The sequence below is a fragment of the Python bivittatus genome, unplaced genomic scaffold, assembly GCF_059951505.1.
Source record: "Python bivittatus isolate LINGU-HERP-01145 unplaced genomic scaffold, Pbiv_v1 ctg000980_np1212, whole genome shotgun sequence".
NCBI classification, from domain to species: Eukaryota; Metazoa; Chordata; class Lepidosauria; order Squamata; family Pythonidae; genus Python; species Python bivittatus.
This window is the reverse complement of record NW_028277125.1, coordinates 47,072,065-47,098,950: the sequence shown is the minus strand read 5'-3', so window position 1 is coordinate 47,098,950 and position 26,886 is coordinate 47,072,065. Positions and strand designations below refer to the sequence as shown.

At 37.8% G+C, this 26,886-nt stretch overlaps 2 protein-coding genes and 1 long non-coding RNA gene across 7 annotated transcripts; 2 read left to right on the top strand and 1 right to left on the bottom strand.

Moving 5' to 3' along the window:
- The first annotated feature begins 42 nt into the window (after nt 1–42).
- Nucleotides 43–4,853, top strand: CALHM1 (calcium homeostasis modulator 1). The gene is made up of 2 exons (XM_007423234.2): nt 43–1,252; nt 4,167–4,853. Exons 1-2 carry the CDS (start codon nt 704–706, stop codon nt 4,629–4,631), a joined length of 1,014 nt encoding a protein of 337 aa, XP_007423296.1. The 5' UTR covers nt 43–703; the 3' UTR covers nt 4,632–4,853.
- Nucleotides 4,854–8,073: 3,220 nt separating this feature from the next.
- Nucleotides 8,074–18,546, bottom strand: LOC148213583 (uncharacterized). The gene is made up of 2 exons (XR_015794273.1): nt 18,113–18,546; nt 8,074–10,447 (listed from the first exon to the last, which is right to left on the bottom strand). It is a non-coding gene; the product is annotated as an uncharacterized LOC148213583 (long non-coding RNA).
- Nucleotides 18,547–18,612: 66 nt separating this feature from the next.
- Nucleotides 18,613–26,809, top strand: CALHM2 (calcium homeostasis modulator family member 2). Of its 5 annotated transcripts, XM_088131678.1 has the most exons (6): nt 18,614–18,796; nt 20,536–20,611; nt 21,638–21,710; nt 22,884–22,928; nt 23,410–24,041; nt 24,797–26,809. In XM_088131678.1, exons 5-6 carry the CDS (start codon nt 23,499–23,501, stop codon nt 25,211–25,213), a joined length of 960 nt encoding a protein of 319 aa, XP_087987804.1. In that variant the 5' UTR covers nt 18,614–18,796; nt 20,536–20,611; nt 21,638–21,710; nt 22,884–22,928; nt 23,410–23,498; the 3' UTR covers nt 25,214–26,809. The 5 variants fall into 5 exon arrangements, with proteins under 5 accessions (XP_007423298.1, XP_007423299.1, XP_087987804.1 ...); XM_007423235.3 differs by lacking the exon at nt 21,638–21,710; XM_088131677.1 differs by lacking the exon at nt 21,638–21,710 and having other exon boundaries at nt 20,536–20,828.
- The last annotated feature ends 77 nt before the right edge of the window (nt 26,810–26,886 follow it).

Below are 26,886 nucleotides of genomic sequence, written 5' to 3'. Positions count from 1 at the left end.
TCATAAATCCCAGCCTCCCCCCCCCCCCCCCCCACACAGACACAATACAAGGCAGGGATTGATTTCTGAATTTCAAAGCAATATCAGAAGAAGAGAGAAAGCCACTGAATAATATTGCCCAAGAATCCTTTTATTCAGAATGGATCCCATCCCACCCATAATTTTGCATAGGCTCTCTTCTTTCTGTTTGCAGGTGGGGCACCCTGCTTTCCCGTGGACTGTGGGAGGAGCCTGTGACATTTGCAGTCATCTTCACCAAAATCAGAGGACACCTTTCCTGTTACAAAGGAAAAGTGTTTGGAACAGAGTCAAAACAGCTGCTTGAGAGAATCCCTTTCTCTAAAAAGAAGCACCATCAAGGATCCAAACTGCTAAAAAGAGGGAGGGAGAGAGACAGAGAAGAAACCTTCCTTGTGTTAAGCCAAGACATATCTAAAATGGCCCAGAACTGATGGTTCAGAACTGGCACTGCAGTACACCTCAAGTCCTGGGAAGAACAGAGGTGAAAGGTAGTCACTTTTTTTAGACAGCAATGGAGAACTGGAGAGGCATGTTTTCTGAATAGTGAAAAAATTGCCGGAGAAGCAGGAAGTTGAATGTTATACTGATTATTGTCATTTTCTTTGTAATTTCTGTTTTCCTGGAAAACTAAAGGGCACCTCTGATATTTCTACAAGAGAGTGCTCATAAAGCAACAGAGAAGATGGATAAATTCCGAATGATATTCCAGTTCCTTCAATCCAACCAGGAATCATTTATGAATGGCATATGTGGCATTATGGCTCTCTTGAGTGCACAGATCTATGTGGCTTTTGATTTCAAGTGTCCATGTCTACCAGGTTACAATCTGGCCTATGGGATGGGTATCCTGTTTGTGCCCCCCTTAGTCTTTTTCCTGTTTGGTTTTGTGATGAATAACAATGTTTCCATGTTGGCTGAAGAATGGAAACGGCCCATAGGGAAGCGACAGAAAGACCCAGCTGTCTTGCGTTACATGTTCTGCTCCATGGCTCAGCGGGCTATGATTGCTCCTGCAATTTGGATCTCAGTCACACTGTTGCATGGGGAATGTTTTATATGCGGATTCAGTACCTCTGTTCCCATGCAGAAACTTGGAAACAACAGTTATAGACAACTCCCTGAGAAGGAGATCAGGAAGATTTTAGCCCAGATTCCCTGCAGTGAAATTTACAGTGGCCAAGGACTTATTGCCAGAGAAGTGGCAATCAGGTATCTGCGCTGCATTTCACAGGTAAGCAAACAATAATGTGTGTAGGAACTGACTCAAGTTAGTCCATATAGAACAGCTTTTCCCACTCTGTGCCTTCACACTGCGCTGACCTTCAACTTCTATAAACCCCCAGCCAGATTATTGGGGTTGAAATGCTAGAGAAACAAGATTAGAGAAGGCTGCTATAGAAAATTTTGTTATGTTTGATTCCAAAGGCTGGGAAGAAAGTTGAACTTAGAAATGATTTCAGAGGTTGTAGATAGCTAAGACATTGAAGATGGTTCTACATAAGAGGGCAACACTGATTTTAAATCGACACCTCTCCCATCCCCATGATGTCATAGGGCTTTTGCGAGGATTGGAAACTGAGCTGATCCATATCAACTGGCCGATCCATATCAACGTGCTCCTCTGGAGCTGCAGGGGTTGGCGCTTTCCATTGGTAGGAACTCCTGCTCTTGGGGTTTCCCTCCCCCACCAGGGGGCAGGACACAATTAAGCCTTACCGTCATCCCACTTGCATAATAAAGAGCAACTGTATTGGTTCTTCACTCCATGACTGTTGCGATTTTTCCTCCTCAAGCTGGAATAAGAAATAATGCTGAAGGATGAACAAGGAGAAAGTGGGGTATTGGCTGGCTGACCCTTTTAGCAGTCCCCTGTTGACCAGCTAGAGGCAGCCTTGGCCAGTTGAAGCAACAGAAGATGAGGGGTGTAGATAAGCTCCACACAGCAGGGTAAAAATGCAGCTTATGGTTGTGGGGCAAAGCCAATAGCTATCAGGAAAGGATCTAAATCACAGTTCTTCAATTATTTCAGCATTTTCCCAGGTTATGAACAGCTAAGGATCAACTGGCAAGCTACAACTCTTTATTACAGACTGGAACAGTCTGCCCTCGCCTTTTTGAGATGCAGCTTTATAGAAAGCAAGCTTAAAATGTTCCACAAAGATTCATTTCTCATGATAGTGCTACTGATTATTCTTGTAAAAGTGCATATTTACTCCAAAGTGACCCATTTATTTTTGTGGGAATAAAATGAAGATTTAATATGCACTAATTAAGGATTTGAAGGCATGCATTGTGTGTTCAATTATGTGTATGTGCTACAAGGCACAACTTAATTCCCAATTTAATGATTTTACATATGAATTTTCCAAGGCAAATAAAAGAATGGATGTTACCTTCTATTATTACTCTTCCCCTGTTCCATATTTCATTTGCCATGCAAATGCAGTTTAATATAACCCATGACTCCAGCCTATAACCAGCACAGGCATATCCTGTTGTTTGCTGTGAACACTCATTTTCTGCATGTTATAAAAGATGCAAATTCCTTTCAGGTAGTCAGTCAATAAGGAAGTTATCAACTTTTAAAATCTGGTTTTGGTCCACTGGCACTGCTTTGCATTAAAGACCCTAATTCTTCCTATGCTGCGTACTAATCAAGTAATCATTGCTTTTCTCAGACAATGAACACTACAGGTTCAAGTGACTTAAATGTATTTTGCATCAGTTGTTTATATAATTAGAAAGAAAATATTCCATTCTGTTATTATCACCAAGGGGACACATAGAACTTTTGCTGCCTTCCTCTCACCCCCCCCCCACCCACTCCATCTTAAACAAAGTCTTGAATTAATGGGAATCTCTGCAATTGTACAGTCAACCATATGGAGATGCTGTTTTATACATTCAATCACCATGAGCCGTGAGCCTGGCTTCCAGTGCAATCTCTTGATGCTCCCTTCATATACATACCAACCTAAGATATCTAGAGTTCAAAAGCAATCAAATTTGCCACTGCAAAGCCACATATTGGTTTGGTTCACATATCATTCTAAACTATAAAACATGTTTTACAAACCACAATTGCTGGATTCACATGAAAAATGCAGGCCTTTCCCCAGTGCTGAATTACTTTCCAGTAAACCTTGAGTCAGCATGACATTTACTGTTCTCATTGCCAATACCTGTCATGCCCCTGTTGCATCTGTTAATTGCTGAATGGTACTCTCATGCTTGCACAAGAAGCAAAGTGATTGGTTGATTCTTATGGCTTTGCTGTCTTCCTTTTTCAGTGTATCACTAGCTGGCAAAAAAAAAAAAAAAATCACTGCCACAGCAAGAGTGATGTAGGTCTGGCTACACAATTCTGCCCACCATCTCTCCTATACAAATTGTCCTATACTCCATACTGTTATAATCCAAGCTGAATGAAATGGAAAAAGAATCAGATCAGAGTCACAAAGGGAACTGACTCACAAGCAGCAATTTTATATAGGGTTTCTCTCCTCTTCCTTTCTTTTCTGTATTTAGGCTGAATTCCAGATTTCTCTGGGCAATTGGGATTATAGTCCCATCATTCCACTGTATCAGCCTTCCACTAAACTGGTAAATGCTTTTATTCAAGTACTGATTGTTGAACCTCTATTGTGCAATTCTGATAAACCACTAACATAGCACTGCCATATCAAGCTCTTTGAGAGGAGACATCAGAATGATGGCAGATAGGCTAGGACTAGAGAGGATGGCATGTTCCTGCATCAGCCTAACATGGCCAATTAGCATTGTTCTGATCCCACCCTACTGATCACCTTAATGGGTGGCAAAGTGTAACAGATTTTATATACTTTCCAGCTGCCATTGATATTGTCAGCTTAAAGGAGAAACCCCTACTTTAATACCAGTATGGCTAAAGCCATCTTAAGACTACCTCACTCATAGGCTGGTGATAAGATGAAGACAGAATCATGGAGAAAAAAGCTGTTGCCAGGACATGTTTGTGAAGTAGTTAGGTGTAAATGGGGAAAGACTCTAAATAGAAACTAAACAAAATACATAGCTTTAGCATTGTGTGTGAAATCAGCAAATACCGCTAGCTTACCCACCCTATTATCTTAGTATATTATTATGACTTTTCTTTCTCTTTCCAGGCAATGGGCTGGTCCTTTGTGCTGCTAGTAACTCTGCTAGCTTTCCTTATCCGATCCATACGTCCCTGCTTTACTCAGTCTGCCTTCTTGAAGAGCAAGTATTGGTCCCACTACATTGACATTGAGCGGAAGATCTTTGATGAGACCTGTACAAAACACGCTAAGAGCTTTGCCAAGGTTTGCATCCAGCAATTCTTTGAGAACATGAACAAAGACCTCTTCGTGGGCCACACACACATGCACATTTCTGAGAAGGCACCATCAGACTCAGAGGAAGAAAAGGAACAATTGCTGGGCATCATAGATCAAGGAACCATGAACAAGCTTCTAAAGAATTGGCACAAGTGTAAGCCCCCTTTGTACCTCAATCAAGAGCTGATGCAAAATGGGACCAGCTGGGCAAGAGAAATTGCACAGCCGTATCCACCAAAGAAAGAGTTTGCAGCCTATTACAGTAAAGTTTGAGGACAGACAGGCTGCGAACAGAGAATACAAATAATTATACAGAACACTTTCCTGGATCCATTGTCTTATAGAATAGATTCTGCCATTTTTCCAAATGTATTATGATACCTTCTAAAACAGCCAGAAGTGACATCCCCCTCCACCTTTTTTTTCCAGTGAGGCAGTACTAGGTCCTTAAGATAAGTCAGAAGAGATGATCCAGAGAGGCAGCTCAGCTCCTAAACTGATCTGGGAAAAAGAAAATGTTAGAATAAATAGATGATGCTGGTTGATTGGGTGGCTATGACATCTTGAAAGAGATAGTTGCTGTGATACAGTGTAGGTGATAAAAACAAAATAAGGTGGTTCATACTTGACAGTTTATAGTTAATTTTGATTAGAAAGGTTTTTACATTAGTAAATAACAAAGAGTAGATGATTCTTCCACATCTGTAGCAGCAGCGGGTGTTATTAAATATGGACCCAAAAATCCTTATTTATTTATTTACACAAAGGCTGCATGCTGAATTTCCAATGAACATTAAAAAGTCATAGAATAGGTATTTTTACATTTTACCTGCAAAGGACAAAACAAAGAGTAAATAATGCTACCATTTATTACTGTCAGACATTTCTGGAAAAAAACCCAAAATGTAACTTCATGTCTCATAAAAATGTTCATGAGTAGGCGTGAAGTACACAAACACAGAAGCAGTATTTCAAGGACACTAGAGGGCACTATAAACCAGCAAGAAATGCCTAATCATCTCAAGAACAATTCACTGCTTCCTTTATTTCATACAACATGCAGTTAGTTTTGACTTGTATGGCATACTCTGCCAACGTCTGCTTGGCATAAGAACATGTTTTGAAAAGAGCATAGAAGCAAAGTGAAATTTGCTTGAAGGCACTGATATGAGCCTATTAACAGAGCATTTGAACATGACAATATCAGCTGACTGAGCTATCCTGAAGCTAGATAAATTGGCAGCTGCTCTGGGTCCATTGATAAATGCAGAGCAGCTGCCCTAACTAGACTAGCAAATTGGACACTTACTTAACTCTCCAGTAAAATTGCCCTTTTGATGCTAATTAATGTAATTTGGTAGTTTCTTCTTTTTCTTCAATGGATTCCACACAAAAGGGCTAACTGCTGGAATCAGATATGAGGCAAAGTCCATTTAGTTCAAGAATGTCTATATTGATCAGCAGCAGCTTTCTGAGGCTTTGATGCAGTCACATTTTCTACTCCAACCTGGAAATGCCTAGAACCTACACACAAATGATGTGCTTCACCACTGATCTATCATTTTATTTATTTGTTTTATTAACTACCCCAGCTGCCAAGGTCTCTAGGCAGTGAAAAAATATACATTCCATTATATACATTACTGTATTCATTAATAATAATAATGTATACATTACAGATACATTAATAATAATGCAGAACAGTCACAGCCATTCTGACACCAAGGACTCCACCAAGTCACTAAGGCCTTCCAAAAAAGCCAGGTTTTATTTTATTTATTTACTTATTTATATTTCAAATTTAGACACCGCCCAACTCATGAGGAAGTGACTCTGGGTAGTTTACAATAAAACAACAAATAAATATTAATTAAAATACAATAAAAACAGTATAAAAATACAGTAAAACCAAACACACATGCAGAGTTATCTCAAATAAACTTTACCAGACTTTGGGGAGTCATAAGTATAAGAGGCATCTCACCTGGGAGGGAACTCTTCCAGAGAAGGGAAGTGCTTCAGGGAACACCCATTATCCAGCACAGTATTTCTCAGGCTCAGCAACTTTAAGATGTGGCAACTTTAATTCCCAGAATGCCCCGGCCAGCATGCTGGGAGGTGAAATCCATACATCTTAAAGTTGCCAAACACTGATCTAGCCTGTTGGCATCAAATCTCACAACAGGAGCAAAAAGTAAAGATTATGGCTAATAGAGTGCTCTCTGCAGATTTCTAAATTAGTAAAGGAACAGGCAAGGAGGCCCACTCTCTCCTTTATTATTCATCATTACATTAGAAATACTGGCAGAAAAAAAGCTAAGGTGATAAACCAGTAGCAAGTCCAAAATTCATGGAGACGGAATATAAGCTTAAACATTATGCAGATGAGGTAGTATTAACTATAATAGAACTACAAACATTAATGAAAACAATTCATAGTTTTGGAGAATATTCTGGAAACAAGATCAATGTTCAAAAAATAATAATTACAAGATTTTTAACGCAAGGAGAAATCAATCTTCTGCAAGAAGAGTCTGGTTGTCAGACAGCTCACTCAGCAGAATACTTGATTTGTAACTGACAGGCAACAATCAAGAAATATACCAAAATAACTATGTTAAATTATGGCTAGAAATTAAAAGAGACCTTGAAAGGTAGAGGAACTTAAAGTTATCTTGATTAGGATCAATTGCAATCATCAAAATGAATGTACTATCCAAGATAAACTATCTGTTCCAAATAATGCCAATCAGATGGCTGGTGTGGGTCTTCTGGGCTGTGTGGCCATGTTCTTGAAGTTCTGTTTCCTAACGTTTCGCCAGCACCTGTGACCGGCATCTTCAGAGTGCAGGAGCACAGACAGGGACACAGAGAGAACTGCTCCTGTCTGTGCTCCTGCACTCTGAAGATGCCGGTCACAGGTGCTGGCGAAACGTTAGGAAACAGAACTTCAAGAACATAGCCACACAGCCCGGAAGACCCACACCAGCCATAGTATGCCAGCCGTGAAAGCCTTCGACAATACAATGCCAATCAGAATTTCAGAGAGAACTTTACAAGAATGGCAAGAAACTGTCAGTAAACTTACATGGAGTGGGAAAAGACTTAGAGTCAAACGAAAAAACCTACAAAACTCCAAAGAGAAAGGTGGTCTCGCCTTTCCAAAATTTTAAACCATACCATAAAGCAAGCTGCCTATCATAGATAACAGAGTGGATAAAATCTCCAAATAGCAGAATGGCAATTTTGGAAGGAGCCGGCTTGACCAATGGATTTCATAGATATTTATGGTATGGTGATACAAAAGAGGATAAAAATCTAAAAGGACACATTATTAGACAAAGTTTGATAAAAACATGAAATTCTACAAAGGGAACAATAAGCCCAACAATTTCACCTCTAACTTCTCCTTCAAATGCTTTTCGTGTCAGAGACAATTATAGCAAGAAAAGTGTAATTACATTTGTTGTTTAGTCGTTAAGTCGTGTCCGACTCTTCGTGACCCCATGAACCATATTGCGCCAGGCCTTCCTGTCCTTCACTGCCTCCCTGAGTTTGCTCAGTTTCATGCTCATTGCTTCAGTGATGCTATCTAACCATCTCATCCTCTGCCGTCCTCTTCTCCTTTTGCCTTCAATCTTTCTGTAATTACATATGCAGATATAATTCACTCAGATTCTACAAATAAATTAAAAACACAGCAAGAACTACTCAGTGAAGGCCAGAATATACAATGGTTGATGTATTTACAAATTGGTGGAAAGATAAAATCAGATCTCAGTAAGGAAGAAGGAATATTAAGAAAAAAGACAGAATTTGAAATGCTCATACAAAACCAACACCATCTATTAGGGCACATATATAAACTTTTACTTAGACATGATACAGAGACAGAAGAAACAAAAAACTGTATGATAAAATGGATGCAAAACTTTAAAGAAACAGTTACAGCACAATGGAGTCCTTGGGGTTCTCTGAGCTTGGTTGTTTTCTTGCAAACGTTTCATTACCCAGCTAGATAACATCTTCAGTGCTAGAATGGAATGGGATTTGCTCTCTGTTTATATATTGTGGCATTCCCTGCCAGTGTTGGTGAGGGTGTGGGTTTTGTTTTGTTCAGAGAGCATCCATGAACACCAACTAGCAGTCAGAAGACTTGATGAAAACTCCTTAATCTCACAACACATGGACAGAATTAACCATAGTTTCAGCTGGGAAACAGTCAGCAACTTGGACCAAGCTAAATCCAAAAATACAAGGGAATTCTTGGAAGCTTGGTATTCAGACAAGGCAGCCATCAACAGGCAAATAGAGATAAACAGCATCTACTGTATGCACTATTCAAAAGAGACAATAGAAAGGAAAAGACCAGAACATCTCCTCACCAGCAATCATCACCCAGATAAGCAGAGGTTAACACCAAGATTACCACCAGACATACAAGCAGTAAACAATACCTTAATCAAGGAACTACCAAGGAAAAAAAATAGAACAAAACAAAACCCACACCCCCACCAACATTGGCAGGGCATGCCACAATATATATAAACAGAGAGCAAATCCCATTCCATTCTAGCACTGAAGATGTTACCTAGCAGAGTAATGAAACATTTGCAAGAAAACAACCAAGCTCAGAGAACCCCAAGGACTCCACAGTTCAGCCCTGAGCTACACATATTCACTTCTATTGGTAGTTACAGCACAACAATGGGAAGAATTATGGACTAAATCTATAAAATTTACACAAAGTTATATCTTAAAGGAAAATTGGTACAAAATGTACTATAGATGGTATACAACTCCAGAAGGAACATTTTATCATAAGTGATAGACGTGTACAAAAGAAAAAAAATACTGGAAAGATATACATAGTACAGTGCAGAAAATTTTGGAATTTAACTTTGAAATGAAACCACAACTTTTCTTGTTAGGTATAATCACAGGAAAAAAAATCAACAAGAAACATCATAATTTAATGATATATATGCTTACATCAGTGAGAATAAATTTTGCTCAGTCCTGGAAGAAAGGAACAATTCCTACAATATCAGATTGGGAGCTTAAACTTGAAGAATATGCAGCAATAGAAAAATTAACAGTATACATACATACATACATACATACATACATATATGCATACAGTACATCATGCAGCATGGCAGATATAATCACTTACATTCTGGCTTCTAAGGCGGCTTAAATGTCTACAATATGGCAAATCAGCAGATTTACAAAAAGGAGGAATTTAGAAACCCAATAATTCTTTTCCTTTTTTCCTTTTTTCTTTCTATTTTAACTATACATGTATATATGTATATGTGTGTGCGTGCATGTGTGTGTAGAGACTTCAATACTAAACAATCATCTCAAGACTGAAACCTACATTGTATAACAAACATTTTTAGATAATTTGTAGCAGTTTCTTCTTTTTAACGTTATACTCAATTTTGTATGAAAAAGTCAAATAATTTTATGCTTGTAATATCAATATCCTGAATTGTAATTAATACTGTTAGAATATAACTTTCTTTTTCTCTATATAATTATTTAAAGTTATGTAAACAATAGAATGTTAATAACTTTAATACTGTACAAATATTATTGTATTAAAACAGTATAATGTATCAAGATTTATAACAATATAATATAAAAAGGAAAAAAAATCACACAACAGGAGGGGACCTTCAACAGGTACTCTCTAGTTATCTAGCTTGGGAAAGGTGGTCTCCTAGATATGCAGGCCCAGAGCCATCTAGGGCTTTATAGGTTACAACCAGCAACTTGAATTGCACTCCACAACACACACTGGACATGCAACTTCCACAGCAGCTTGGTGATGTGATAATACAAAGCCTGCTCAGTAAGCACAGAGGCCTCTGCATTATGGGGAGATGAGGTTTCCAGGTGGTCTTCAAGGCCCCATGTAGAATAAATTACAGTAGTCCAGTTGCAAGATGACAAGGGCACGAATGACCATTTTCAGTGCATCTTGGTCCAGGTAAGGCAACAATTGGCACACCGTGTGACAGAACTGGTCGAAGATCCACCTGGCCACAGATTCCACCTGCTCTTCCAGCAGGATCCTACCCCTATTATTTGAAGGAGAACTCTAGTTAAGAACTGTCCTGTCCAAGTCAGTTTTACAGATAAAGAACTAACACATTTTTAAATTCCTCATCAATAGTTAACACCTGTAAATACACAGATGACCTGGTCTCCTATTGCAGCAAGGTGTATTGATTTCTGTTTAATGGTAATCAATCTTTATAAATTTGCATTGATACCTATGAGCCAGCACATACAATTCTTCTACAAATCTGTGCCTCCTTTGTTATTCTTTCTTTTGGAATCATGTCATATGCAGCTCAGTGGCCTCTTCAGTGCAAAACTTCATATAGCATGACGATATAGGATGCCTTTGTCAAGTCGAAAATAAAAAAAAAGGGAAAGCTCTAAGTTGTAGAGAGGATGGCTGTAACTTGCTTAATTAGAACTGTTCTGTATGCAGTGATTCTGTTTACATAATGTACTAAGCTGTGTTTAGTTTGGTTTTCCTGAGCATGTTGTGTGAAGACAGCTGTTGGGGTTTGGAGATTGTGGTTTATGATTTAGTACAAGATATGAACCATGCCATTATGTTTGAATATAATATCTAAAGTCATGGGTCCTACTTTTGATCAGAGCAATGATGGGAGATTTAACTTTTGCTAACTGAAGCTGCCTTTCCTAAGAAGTTTTTGCTCTACAAAGGGAAAAGACCCTATATTTTCCCCACACACTTGCTGGCTGAAAGAGAGATGATAGGAGGGTGGATTAAATGAACAAAATTTAGTATGACACATCAGTGTCCAAAAAAAATCTTTCAGGAAGAGGCTTAAGCAAACTTACCATCACTGCTGCTCCAGTCCAATTTGCAACTATGTGGTAACTAAAATAACAAAGATATTGTCTGTGCATTTCTCATAGCCCATCTAGTCTGGCCTTGAGAGAGATGTCACTGATAAATAGTGGTTGAAGCTGTAACAGGCCCACAGGACTGGCTTTTCTGACATTTTAAAAAAATTATTGTATATGCTCCTTTTGTCTGAAACAGCTACAGGCTGTAATCTTCATAATAACATTTGTACGGGTTCAGCAGGTACTACAGGAAAGCTCAAAGGCACAGGAAATGTTTAGATGAATGCATACATGTCCATTCGGTGTTCAGTGCACACACAACATCCAACAACGTGCACCTCACCATCAGCTGATAATATGCAAGTGAGGAAACAAACACAGATACCATAGTTTCCAGCACAATTCTTTGCAATAAGAGATAAATCACACATAAAGGTACAAGTCATGAAACAGTGAAACTGAACGATGCACCTGTTCATCCTATTACCATTGTCCCACAACCACAGCCCTTCAGTGCCCACCTAATAATTTTGGCACAGGAATATCCAAACTGCTACCAGTTTCTCAATTTCTTTTGCTAAATTCTAAGCCACTCTAAAAGCCAGCTGTGCTCACATGCTGTGTTAATAATAAAGTTAATATACCTAATAATAATGTTAATATCACTGGAGGTAGATAGGTTGTTTAAGGAAGTTCTCATATATATGAAATATATTTCAAGTGCACATAAGGCAAAATAGATTAAAGGATTATGGAAGTGGTTTCTTTATTTAATACACAAAATCACTGTTTTTTGCTAGCAGGAAATATCCTCAAAAGAAAAGCCTTGCTGATATCACTCTGGTTATTAAGTATCCAACCACAATTTAAAGCAATGGAAGAAAAAATATAAAACCTGGCATAAAATAAGCATTCTTTTTATATGCTATATATTATTATAGATATTACTGGTTGTACAGTCAGAGATTTTTGCTTACTAACAGGATGATAATCACTGATGTGTCATACAAAATTTTGTTCATGGATTTGTTGTTGTTACTATTTTCTACCAAGTGAAAATAATTCTGTATCTTCTGGCTGTACCTTTTTTTTCTAAGCAAGAGGAACCAAATTTTCTATATAATGACATGTACATTTCAAAAAATACAATTATTCCTGTAGTACTCTGAATTCACTGTTGATTTTATACCCTCTTTTTAGGATTTTATCAATTTTGAAATAGAATGTTTTAAGTCATCCATGAAGAAAATGTTGATTATTTGGATAGGTTAGAAATTAATCATCATCACCGTCATTATGATTGCCATAATCCCAGATTTGTAAGAAAGAAAACACACTGAAGGAAATTTTACCCACATCTATTCTCTTACAGATGGTATCCACCAATTCAACTGAAATATGACTGAAAAATCCAAATAAATAAACAAACAAACAAACAATAATCACTAGGGTTCATTTTCTAGAGGGTTAAAGTTTAAGATACATTCCCTCCTCCACCTTGATCAATTGTCTGGGGTTTGTTTGTTTGTTTACGATTGGAATCTTTTAGCTTCTTTTAATTCCTGTTGTATTTTCCAACCTGAGCAGAATCATCTGCTGATAGACACAGAGAAGTATATCCACTGGATGCTAATAATAAACACATGAATCACGGTACAGCATGACAAGTTTTGGAAAGGGGTTGAATGGAGAATGTAATCACTGATTGCATGGACACTCCATTTCCTGCCTTTTTTTCTCTTATCACTTGAGTAAATGCACAGGTATTCTAATGTGTAAAAGCATATCATAACCACTCTCTGTTTGCAAGAGAAGGTCATCCTTCTCCCAGAAGCAGAAGAATCCCAGCAGTTTTTCATACCTTGAAAAATAAATGTTGCCTGTAATAAGTCATGTCCTTTACTTCACAGAATGTCCAATGCTGGCTTAAACACACACACACACACTTCACAAACATATATATTACTAGAGTGGGGGAGTTGTAGTCTGTTTCCAGTGTATACTTCCAAAATTTGTGCTCTCTCTCCCTCTCTCTAGCAATTTTCTAAAAGCAAGGTTGACCTTGATATTAAGCATACTCCTGTCTCTTCAATTAACTGCTGACACAGATACCATAGCAGATGCTAGCCATCTGCAATGTTACAGCCACGGAAACATTGCAGCCGCTGTCTAAAGGCTGTTTTCTCTCATTCTCTCTTTTTCTTTTTGTGGTGACAGCTAGCACAATAGAGTCCCCAGAGGTTTTATTTTTAAGTTGTTATCTGTTACTTCAGCTGTCTGCAATCATGCCAAGACCAGGAATCCTTCCTGTATAAATAAGAAAGCCTACAATGGCAAAGCTGTGATAATAATAAATAGAAGTTAAATGCACTTATAGGACAAGATATATTACACCAGTCTCCCATCTGCTTTTATGATTATGAAGGAAAATTGACATTCATGACTACATATGGGGAAATGTCAAAACAGGGCCAACTTAAAACATTTTGCTGCCTGAGTTAAAGTACCAAATAGTATCTACAGACTCCTGCATAAACAACCTGATATTTAGCTGCATTATACCCAAGATGGTCTGCACTAAAGGCAGAGAGCTCTAGAAATGTCTCTTCTTTTTCTTGACAGCAACAACAATAATAAACACAGTAATTAACAATCTGCTATCCTTTCATGCAAGGATGTTGTAGGGGAGATGGGTGGGAGAGAAATCTAATAAATAAATAAAATAAATAAAAAATGTTATCTGAATTAGCCCACAATAAGTCCTGACATCACGCCAGCCCTTCAACTGAGAAATATCAAAATAGTTAATAGTCAAGACATACCAATGCATCTTAAAATTATTTTATTTCAACAAAATAAAGATTGTAAATACAGCAAGTTGCAATGTCAATAAGTAGGGTTACTCAAACTTTCTGGTGCCAGGCACCACTAATGTTTCAAATAGGATTGATCTCTCTTATTATCTACAAATACAGGAATATGCTTTAAGGATACAATTTAACTAAATTAAAACTCTTGAAAAATGCAATAGTTTGAAAATATAAAACTGGCTGGAAAAAATTGTCCATATAAAAAAATCCCTTCGAGCTGGATAGCATTTCTTGATAACAATAAAGGATTCGAAAATTTGGTCCCGCTTGCTTTAGTCAAAGAAGACTTAAGGAGAAATAGTCTGATATCCCTTTTCAATATGGACTATGTAATTACAAGAGCTTAAAGGTATGTTTTCCTTATATAACTTTCCCCATATCTTTTAATACATTGTTGATTTGATGCCAAGTAAGATTAAAAGACTTTTAAAGCTTTGATTAAATAATGTGAAATAAAAATAAAGAAATTGATGGAGAGACATCAGAACAGAAAGAGTTCAAGGGAGAAGGTAGGCAGGCCGCCTGTGGGTATGCAACTAGCTATCTCTGTAGAACGGAACAATTGAAACTGACTAGCTGCTGAGCAAATGCCTCTCTTACAGTACTTCATGGAGGGAGAAGGCAACTGAAACTGATTAATACAGAGAAACTGGCAAATAAGCAGTATGTGCCAATCTACTATGCTAGGAACAGTAAATAGGTAGACTCTCTTCTGGATCATGTTCAGCTAGCCACTCTAGGGGTGGTCCAGCAGTTTTCCAGAGGTTAATCTTCTAGACTAGAAGTAGTTAGTGGTGTTCCAGACATGGTGTTCCAGACACAAAGGACCACATTTGGAACCTTATCTAGAATTCCCAAATCACCTCTAGTTCGGAAAGTTAATTTCCATTAAATCACCAGACAAGCCTCAAAAATGACTGGATCAGTGTGGTCTGGAAGAGGAATGGAACAAAGCATTCCAGGGTTCATTTTTAAAGCAGTAGATTTTAGGCAACAGCAGCTCAATTCAATATCCTTTTTTATTTTCTGAACATTACAATGAGAAAAGGCAGGGCTGTTGCATTGGAAGATAAAAATCCATTTCAGAATACTGTTAAAAAGGATTAGCACAGTCATGCCCCCCTCTTCTTCCTCAAATTAAATACTGGAGTTCTGTTTCACTCTGCTCTACCTTTTTGGAAGCTTAGAGAGAAGTTGTGAACAAAAGTGACTTGGAGAAGAGGAAACAACAGGTATGAAAGGAAGTCAGGAAACGAAGTACTAATGGAGACAGCAAACAAGTGGGAAGCAATGGCTGTGATGGACAATGACTAGTGACCAGAGAGGAAAGGGTATCTCCCAAGACTCCCAAAACATACCTCTGGTCACACCCATAGCAGATCACCCACAACCTCACCTCCAAAATAAAAAGCAGTACAGATTTTGCACATCTTGATAATATTGGTTTTAAGGGAAAATATTCTTCTGTACTGCACAGCTAATAATGATCTATGACTAACTCACTTATGGGGTGGGGATGAAATAAAGACAAAATTGTGGGGACAAGAGGGGAATTTGTATTGTCAGAGCATGACTATATTGTGGTTAACTGCAACCAGGGATGGGGTCTAATAGTATGATGGAATGGAATTATGAAGGCCAGACTCAGGGAGAAAAACATGTTCTTTCATCACCTGAGGTGAGAGGGAGAGATAAGAGAATGAGACTGGCACCTCCCTGAGGAATTCACAATGTTGTGGCTGGCATTATTTGGGAATTGGGGTTTGAGTTTGGGAAGATTGATGTCAGGTCTAGCCCAAGGAACTCCAAGAGACCATGTAAATTCAGTCCAGCAATGTTTATTAGCTACAACCTCTAGCAAGAATCTTCCCAGACTGAAACTCCAGTTCCCAAGTAATGCCAGCCACAACATTGTGAATTCTTCAGGGAGGTGCCAATCTCATCCTCTTATCTCTCCCTCTTGCCTCAGATGATGAAAGAACATGTTTTTCTCCCTGAATCTGGCCTTCATAATTCCATTCCATCACAAATAGTCTCTTTATTTGTATGCAGTTGCCCCTGTAGCAATCTGCTACTGTATAGACTGTAGAACAAGAATTCACAACTTCCTCGGGCTGAAGGCTGCATTTAGTTTTTAATTAGCTGGCCAGAGAGACGAGTTGTACTTCAAAAAGTGGGACAAAGTAATAGATGGGGCCAGAACAAAAATTAAATCTATGTTAATATTGTTCATTAAATGCAGTTAATAGGGTTAGTACCTATGTATTTCATAATTTTCCTCTGTATCATATTAAAAATAATTTGGGATTTGGAGAATTAAGCAAGGACATGGAACCCTGAGTTGCTAACTTCTTGATTGGGCCCTGTTGCAAATACATCCAGATGAGATTCCTTGGATAGGCTACCTACTTTTTTGTCTTGGTTTCCTTTGATATAATATATTTCAATGTACATTTTTAAACAGCCCCCCTGGTCATAATTTCAGATTCAGATCTATTTAGTACTTTTACTTTTATTGATTGTAAGCCTTGCTTCAGAATTACTATTTCTATGTCAAGTTTCATCCACAGACCTAGTTAAGCTCTGTATCCCACTCCTTATCCTGGATTTGGGCTTCAACTTCTATCCCTTTAGTTTCATATCGCCTAGTGTTGTCAGTGTCTGAGTTTACACAAATGTTAACCTAGGGGATCACTAACTTTTTTGGGCACATTTGGGTTTTTAAGAGCATGTGATGAGTACTCTCACAACATTGTTGCCATGATGGATCATGCTAATCACAAACAACCATATTCCAGAAGGCACACAAAATACTCAGCTGTAGACCACCACCCCACACACACACATTTTATTTCCTAAGAATGCCTCTATGGATGATCTATGTATGGTAAGGCTATTATATCTGTGTAACAAAAATCCAAGCAATATTTCAATGGCAGCAAACAGATATTTTTCTGCCACCTAATAGTTGTCTTGAATTTTTTGCAGCCAGTTTTAGTAGCTCTTCATCATGGGTTAGTGTAATGTTTGAATCCAGTCTGTGACTTTAGCTATAACAGGATTGCACAGACATACAAAGATCACAGAAGAGTAAGTCTGCTAAAGTGGTTATTTAGCTAGTGGCTCTTTCTGACCTCTCTGGAAAAATGGCACCTAAAATTATAAAAACATTGGGAAAAGCTTTAGAAATAGGCTGGTTTCATTTAAAGTTATTCAACAACATGTTGTGAGTTCCTCCCAGCAGACAACTGAGTAAGATGGAACCTAACTCACAAATCATCTTCAAGCTGTCTCTGCAGAAAGTGTGAGTATATAAGCATTTCTGCCTGTAAGCTTACATATAAGCTATGAGGAACCACCAAATCCAGAAAGCTAAAATAACCTGAGAGCTGCATCCTACTTTTTTAGGCAGAAACATTTGCTAATGACTTTTCTGGTGCTTTACAGAAGACTCTTCCAAGGAAATAATATGCTCTTCAATAATAGCATCTTCATTAATGTCTGCCTTGCTTAAAGAAAAATATATTTCTGACAAATTACAAAAGTATACAGAACATATTCTTGTGGGCTACAAATGAATCATGATAACTTAACAATTTAAAGAGAAATTATTTTAGTGCATTAGTGGAGAACATTGATGGGGGAAATCACCACCACCCAGCACAGGGTCATACCTAGGTCTTTACAAAATAAACAGCTCTCATTCATACCCAACCAACATCAAAAAATCCTGTTAAAAAGAAATCCTGTTTCTGTAAGCATACTTACCTGGGTTGCAAAGTTTTTCATAACCGCTAGATAGCAGCAGAGAGTTAAAGTACAGTGTCCCATATCTCTTTCCTGCCATCTCATAGTCATCTGGATTTTCACAGCCCAAATGTGGGATACCTAATTTCTCCTCCCTGCATATTTTGGCACTATATTTACCAGATACAGTATATTATATAGTACAAATACTATATAAAATCTTGCATCACTAATACTTACCTTTTTGTAGGAAAAACCTCTGCCAAAACTCCTGATCTTGTCTATTCCAGATATGGTGGATTGCAAATCCCAGAATTCCCAGTCAGCAAATGTCACACTGGCTGACAGTCCTAGAAAATGCAGCCAGACACAAGTGTTGACAAAGTAAATCTAACTGGTTCCCATGGGAGTACTAAACAATGTTGTCTGTGTGCACACACACACACACACACACTTCCAAATCCATTCTTGATCAAACATTATTTAGGGAACCAGAGGATACTCAATTTCTTAGCTGAATAGCCTGAGGCAGCTGAAGGACAGAGTTCCCTCCTTCTGCTTATGAGTCATCCTGGTTTAGTTATGGAGTTTCATTTTTTCCAATATTTTCCTACATTTTTTCCTCAGAGCAACAGAACAAAGCAAGCCTCTTTTTTCCTGTCCCTCCCTGCATATATAATCTCCACCCTGACTGAAATCTTTCTCCTCCCCTCTCAAATGAAAAAAGGGCCTTTTCCAAGCAAAAAGAAACTGCTAGAAATCAACACAACCGCTCTTTTTAACCCCGTCATCTGACAGCAGCAATTTTTGCCTCAGACCCCAGTGCCCAGCTCAAATGCCGGACAGCCAGATAAACCAGGAATAAATTCAGAATCCACATGGTCACTAGAGAAGCCCCGGACATTGCTTTAGCCACCCCCTGAAGTAAGTGATCAATGATTTTTTCATCATGTTTTGTTTCAGTTTTAGGAAAACAAAGACTTTTTATAATTAAAAACATAAAAAGCAACAGAGAAGTAAGCGTATCAGTTTATAATACAAGACCCTCTCCACTTCCTGAAGAGAGTGTGTTGCATCTTAATACGGTATTAGCTTTGTTTTCAGCAGGAAATTAGTTTGAGTTGCTATCAGATGCCAGACTAGAAATAGATCAGATTTTTCTCTTGTTTTCTCAAACCACCAAGAGTTACCAAAGCATTTTTTTCAGCAGTAATAAACTGTCAAGTCCTTTACGTGGCATATTACAGTGTTGTTGTTCAACTTTAAAACAATGAAAATTAAATATTTGCAAATCTGCAAGTTTGAATCATGGACAGGATATGATTTTTGGGTTGGGTTTTTGTTTTTTGTTTTTGTTTTAATTTTAGTTAGTTTGTAACATTTAGGCATTGTTCTAAGGGTGGGGCTCTATGCCACTAGGATGACATGTATTTTTCTTGGCATTTATGTCCTAAATGACATTACTACACAAGAATAATTGATTTCACTACAATGAACAAAGAAGAAATATTGACGTGAAAATTACATAGCAAATGGGTGGAGACAGAGAAAGAATGGGACAACTGGTCTACTTTTTCCATTCTCCCAAGCTACAGCTTCCATATGGAGATTTAAGGCAACAAAAGTTGAAACTTTTGCCCAGAAGAGAACTGATCTGGATTCAGCCTCAAGAGAATGTGACTCAGGCATATATGTGCATGTATAGAAAGGAGTTTTTCTATATCAGTTAGATAATCCATAATAAATTACTATGATTGTGTATACTGAACTTCATATACAAGGATTGCAGGTACATAAGTGTTTAGATTACAACCCTTAACTGATAGATAATAAATGAAGAAGTTATTTAACTAACACTGGTAGGAGAACAATTTCAACCAATGAGAACAAATTTAATTCAATGGGGCAATATCAGAGCTGCCCATATCTGAACAGAGCCTGATCATTTGATATTTCCTGCTCCATCAGGGCTGCTGATCAGAAAAGGAAAATGTAGGTAGTTCAGGCAGACTAAAACTATGAGTGAGAATCTTCCAGACTATCCTTCCCAGACCTGGTGCCTTCCAGATCTCCTAGGACTTCAATCTCCAGAATTCTTGGTCAGCATGTATTATTGGTCTTAACACATCAGAGTCCTAACACATGTGGGAAAGATGCTCCAGGTGCCAGGAATAGGATGAGTTGGGAAACCAAATCCTCTGCCACTGTAAGTTGCATAGCTGAATTGGATAATTCTTTGCTAATGGAAACTTCTACATTGCTTCACTGTACTGCCTCAATGTACTTTACACATTCTCTTCATTTGTATTAAATCATCCATCCTACCTAAGCCTACCAACATTCATGCCTGATAGACTGAGAGTTTATTTTGAAGCTATTTTGATTCTGTATCATTACATTCGTAATGAAATCAAAATAGTAATAGCCTTTCCTTCTACAGATGGGTAATAATTTTTCTTCTGTTTTATCTTTGATTCACAACGTATATATTATCTAACTGTTCCTACTCTTTGGCAAGAGTGCACTTTGAAGTTTCTGTAATATGCATATTTATTTATATCTAATGTTTAATCACTCACATGACAGATGTTTCACTAAAATATTTAAATGGGGAAGCAAGCCTAGTAAATAGTGTATGTTTTGAATGCAAGCTCTACTTCCAGGATGGCTTTAAATGAGCTTGACTGATCATGGGGATGCAGTGGTGTGTGGAAGCTTCCCAGGACCCAAAGAAACCATGTATGTATCATACTTATCTTCTGGCAATTTCAGTTAATGCTAAGCAGGCACTCCTGAGCTGATGCAAGACACAACTGTAGTCAGGCCCTTGGAGACCGTGAAGATAATTTTTTCCAATACACGGACGTCTAAAAGAGGGGGGAATAGTACTTTCATCGTTAATTTTAATTTCCTTGCTGCTTCCAGAAGAGAGGATGAATTGAAAGAAAGTTGAGAGGTACTGTTTTATGGGCTAAATTCCTTCAAGTGTGTTACACTGCAGTTATTTCAAAAGGGAAACAACATAATAGATTCCAGCTAGAAAAGGCAGGAACTTGGCCCCAAACAGTTAAAAATAGCAGGCTAAAAAAAGCAAAAAAGTCTCTCTTGAAAAAGCAGAAACCTAGAGAAACTCCAGCAAGTCTTATATGCTGTAGATTGAGAGAAAGCAAATAAAGTGTTACGGAATATATTGCTGAAAATACATAAATTGAATGAATAAAAGTCTTTGCAGTTCTGTGTCTTGCAGTGGTTTTGTATAAAATAACAGTAAAACAAACCAGGATAATATTTTTACAGCTAAAAATTAGGGAGCAGAAAGGAAGAATAATGGAACATTTTTACAAATCTGGGTTAGGAAGTAAAAGTTATACCATGCAATAGAAGCAATTCTATAAACATATTGGTAAAATATGTAAAATCCAGTTTGAGTTAGAAGATAACATCAAATTATCCAAGGTAATCACAGCCAGAGCTACAAAAACTCCCAAACTGAGGGCATTAACAACAGAATAGCTGATATTGTTCAATTTATATAGGCATCCCAGTTCTCTAGCATGACTTCCTTTGGAAACTACCTGACTGGCATTTTGTAACATTTTTATTTATAAAAGGGTGGGTTGATCATACAGTTTAAACCACCTCTCCAACAAATGTCTCAGAGTCTGCTCCCCACCAACATTTTTCAGAGCTCCCAAAACCTCCATTCTCTCCTCTGACTTGAGTGTGCCCTTTTCATACACATACCTGGTTGACCTTATTTCTTAGGAAAGAAGACAGATGTTGGGAGAAGACATATGTGGAAAGACATTTAACCTGCTGGAACAGTTACTGATCACCGGTGACAAAGAGAGGATATTGGGCACTTTGCCCAGTCTAAATTCATCACGTTTACCTCTAGCTGCCCTACCAGTTTGGAGGACTTGCTCACACACATGCACCCACACCCCTTTACCAACCAAGGGCTTTTCTGCAGGCTGCTTGATTAAATGAAGCCTGCTCAAGAAACCCTTTCTGGGATTCCTTCCTTTTCTCCCCATTAGCAATGGTGATGGCCTGGTTTTCTGCCCACACTGCTTTTACTGTGACTTCAGTTGATGGATACCCTGCTTGTTATCCTTTCCTTCTGCCAAGGGAAAGAAAACACCAATTTCTTTCTTTCTTTTCCTTTGGGTCAACCTTTGAGGACATGTGATTTCTATTGATAGATTTTTTGCCTGAACCCACCTCCATTGACTCACCCTTGTACATCTTCCCATCTGGTGCACCCCCCGTTGGCCTGGCTAAAAAAAGAAAACACTACCACTTTACGATTCTTCCTGTCCCTTGGAGTAGAGGGAAAACTGGTGAAAATCTTATCAATTTCACTTGGTTAAAAAACTAATATAATAACCCCCCCTAAAAAAAACCAGTTCCATCAGTGCACTGGTGAAAAAGAAAAAAGGAAATACTGACATGGTATTTTCCCTGAACTAAGATACAATCAAATGGCCCATTCCAAGCAGTTACCTTGAAGTTTTCACCACTTTGCAATTTTTAAGATTTGAAATTCAAGGAATGAATTCTGTGTTATACATAGAAATCACTAGCTATGATCCCTTCCCTTGGCATTTTTTTTTTGGTGCCACAAAAATACCTCATTAATTATGCTGTCAATAAAGGGAATTCAGTGATACGTTATACACACTACAGAAAAGAGGAACAGTGGCTTCACAAATTAGCCATTGAGCCATGTCATCAAAGGTGATAAATTCAAGTTATCCTTGTTACTCCTCTTGATTCAAGTTAGTCAGACAATAACTACTTACTCCCTATAATTCATCAAGTGCTGTAAACTCAACCCAGCAGTAAATTCATGCTAATAATTTAATGCTGATAACATCATAGTTGTAGAGCCATGACAAAAATGAGAATCCTTCTGCCTCAGTATCACATAGCAGAACAGTCAGGACCCAAGATTAACAGCACTGCTTCCTCAGCTCTAAACATTTTATTTCTTCCTTGCAAACTTCAGATCTCCAGGGTCATTAAACAAATAGCAGCAAATTCATGGATAAAGGTAAGACAAACCTGACTGTTGTTTTATAAGATGGAGAATTGAGGGTAGACCAGCAGATAGCAGGAGGGAATGGAAGAGAGCAGATGAAAGTTGCATCTATTATTGCACATTCTCCATGTATGAGAGGGAAATAAATGAGTACTTTTTAGTGGGGATAGGTCATGGAATAAAATGTATAACCGTTTAGCGTACAGCACACATTGTATATTGAAATAGGATAAATTCCTATATATTTACTGTTTACAAATTTCTTTCCTAAAATTTTAGCTGTTTTTAGGATATTTAACATGTGTGAGCAGTGCTGAAAGGTGTTACCTGCAGGAATTGTAAACAAGATGCATTGTTTTCTAATACAAGGTTCATAGGCTGGTTAGTTTACTTATTAAAATATATAATTGGAATAGATGTGGATATCTCTTGATCTTTGGTAAGCATACATTTTTAAAGTTCACAATTGTTAGTAATGATTCTATTCTTACAGTCAATGAAGAGGTGAAAAGACCAAGACTTATTTCTGTAGACATCTCCTCAGCATCACAACACTGAAAGCTCCAATTGAACCCAAATAAAATGGCTGCTCTTATTGCTGAAAATTTCCGCTTCCTTTCACTCTTCTTTAAAAGTAAAGATGTGATGATTTTCAATGGCTTGGTGGCTCTGGGTACTGTTGGAAGCCAGGAACTGTTCTCTGTGGTTGCATTCCATTGCCCATGTTCCCCCACTCGGAATTACATCTATGGTCTGGCTGCCATAGGGGTGCCTGCTCTGGCCTTATTCCTGATTGGTGTAATCTGGAACAACCACACTTGGAACTTGGTGGCTGAGTGTCACAAGCGAGGAACCAAGAACTTTTCTGCAGCAGCCAACTTCTTGATCTTTGGATCTGTCATGGGAAGAGCTGCAGTGGCTCCTGTTACATGGTCAGTGATCTCACTGCTTCGTGGAGAAGCCTATGTCTGTGCCTTAAGTGAATTCATGGATCCTGCTTCCCTGGATCATTTTCCACCTGGCTATGGACCAGATATCATGGCCAGGTTTCCTTGCAATGATCTGCCAGCCAACATGACACATTTTAAGGATGAAGTTGTAAGACGATTAAAATATGAGTCACAGGTAATTTATTTATTTATTCTATGAAATATTAATGTATTTACATATACTTTTATGCTACCCTTGTTCCAAGAAATAATCATAAAGTAAAATCCCAACATAAACTCCAATACTCACTAACCCAGATCAAGAACGTGGCATGCTACAAACAATAAGTCATCAAAATGCAAGAAGTATAAAAACTGAACACAGCAGCCCAGCCCACCATAAAAACCAAAGAATAACAGTAAAAATCCCCAACAGCATCAATCCATATCCCTTGCAAAACCCTGCTTAAACAGGATAGTTTGGTAGGTTCTGTTCTTCATTGTAAGACAAGTATGGTTATCCATCCAAAATTTTTATTATACTAAATGTTTTTTCCAATGCAGTTTGTAAGCTCATCTCCTAAATCTTAATAGCCTCCAGAGCAATTTTGAGGGTGTACAGAGAACTGCAGAGTCAGTTGGGTTGCATGAAAGTCCACTCAAACAAAACTGATTATCTCCAGATATTTATTCCATAAAAATCCTCAACTATTACTTAACTGCAAGGTTTGCATTTTATAGTAGAACAATGAAGTTCTACTATATTTATTGGTTTCACCATTATTTACTTAAAAATGTAACTGAACCTGGAGGTTTCAGAGCTTCATCTATACTTTGGAGTGCAACTTTTACTTCAAGGGAATAAAATAAAGGTAGGCTTTCTTATCAAATCCTGTTAAAAATCAAACCAGTCCAAACCATGTTCTATTTCTACTCTCCCCTTCTCTTCAGCTCTTTGGATGGATGCTCATTGGTGTGGTTGCAGTTCTTGTGTTCATCACCAAGTGCCTAAAACATTGCTGCTCACCACTCAGCTACCGCCAAGAGGCCTATTGGAACCAATACCGCTCTAGTGAGGCTAGGCTCTTCCAGAGGACTGCTGAGGTACATTCCAAGATTGTGGCTGCCAACAATGTCAAAAACTTCTTTGGCTTTGTATATTTAGATAAAGAGGAACAAGAACTGGTACAAGCATTTGATGTGCAAAACGTTCAGCCCAGGCCACAATGGGATGCCATCACTGGAGTCTACATCTATCGGGAGAATAATGGGTACCCCCTCTACAGCCGCCTCCATAAGTGGGCCAAAAATGTAATGGGAAACAGCCCTAATCCTGATACCCAGGAAACAGCCTTTCTAGCTACCTAATATCTACTCAACAGCAATCCTACCAAGCTTAACAGAAATCACTTTTGAGCACTTAGGCAGCTATGCTGAAAAGTATCCAACAATTGATTTTATACTTTGACCAAAGTCTCAGAAAATATACAGCTGATAGATTCAAATGAATTACCTTACAGGTGATACAAATGTATTAGGTCTTGTCTCATCAGAAATAAGTCTATTAAGTTCAGCGGGGTATCGTCTTACATAAGACTACAGTTTAAAAGTCTGGTACCAAGTAATATTGAGGGGGGGAAAGAACATTTTTCCAAATATCTGCCCAACTGAACAGGAAGCTATTCACCAATGTAAAATTTCAGCAAATATGGTAATTGACAAACAAGTATCTTTCAAACCAGCTTGACATACTGCCTGAAAATATACATTATTTCCTTTTCAGATGAAAGAGAAAAAAAATCCTGCTAATTCTTATTTGTCTCATTTGTAGCTCTGGTTGCTAAAGACAACAGTCACACTAAGTTGCCAAAATATCCCTTTTGTCATATAGAGTTATTTTTAAAATCTGCTCTAATTTCTCCTGGTCTTTCTTTTCTGTATACATTTGGTCAATTTGTCAATGAAGGCAAAATTTTTAATGCAATAAGCACTGCTTGAGTTGTCATTTCACAATCTTAATTCTACTAAATACTAGCAATCATATTTTAACAACTATTAACATTCAGCTTACACTTTGGCGTTTAAGACATTCACAAGAAGATGTATATGGGATTATCACATTGACTAAAATATGAAAAACTGGGTGGCAAGACAAAACCAATAGTGGTTAAGAACTGGATTAGAACTAGGAGGACCTCAGGCATAGGAACTCATTGGATAATTTTGAGCCAGTAACTATAAGCCCAGCCAACTTTACAGGGTTGTTGATGCAGGCAAAAATGGGAAAAGGCCATACTATGTACACTGCTTTGAACTCCTGAAGAAAAAGCAGGATATAAAATAAATCATTGAGACTATTCAAATGTCACAAACCAAAATATATACGCCCTGCTGTTTTCCTCCAAGGTATATGACTGTCACTTAATGGCATAAGTGCAAAAGAATAAATTATGGATACCTCCCCAGGTCACAGAGTTATACTATGCAAATGCCATGACACTGCAAATATTTTGGCAAGGACTAAAATAATTTACAGGAGAATGAATCAGGACCACTGAGTTTTTAAAATAACAGATGGAAAACTGTACAGAAACTGCTAATTGTTTAGAAATTGGTTGTACATTGCTCCAACACTTTAAAAAAGTTATTCAGAAGAAGGCTGATGTTTTTAGCATATTTATAGAAGCTCAGAATTCTGTAAATTGAAGATGTAAGATAGGGCTTATAAAAGAAAAATTGAGTACAGTATTTCCCAATTAAGCTATGATTGTGAGACTACTGTAATTAAATGAAATTGCAGAACTTTGCTCCTGTAGGCAACAGCCTTTTAATATAGTCTTTAAGCCTTGAATATATTTTATAGGATACTTAGAAAGCAATACTGTTATTATTTTCTAAGCCTATACCTGTGTAAAATACAAAATATTAAAGAGGTGGAGGAAAGAACCCAGAACCACCCCTTACCACTCTAACCAGGAAAATATATATAAAGGAAATTTATATAAATAAATGCATGAGTAGAAACATCCATAGAAGAATGT

Bases quoted from the DNA above. Each gene is read 5' to 3' on its own strand.
- CALHM2 (XM_007423237.3), top strand. From the start codon at position 23,499: ATGGCTGCTCTTATTGCTGAAAATTTCCGCTTCCTTTCACTCTTCTTT. The intron at 24,042-24,796 runs GTAATTTATTTA...CCTTCTCTTCAG, and splicing joins GATTAAAATATGAGTCACAG to CTCTTTGGATGGATGCTCAT.
- CALHM1 (XM_007423234.2), top strand. From the start codon at position 704: ATGGATAAATTCCGAATGATATTCCAGTTCCTTCAATCCAACCAGGAA. The intron at 1,253-4,166 runs GTAAGCAAACAA...TTCTCTTTCCAG, and splicing joins ATCTGCGCTGCATTTCACAG to GCAATGGGCTGGTCCTTTGT.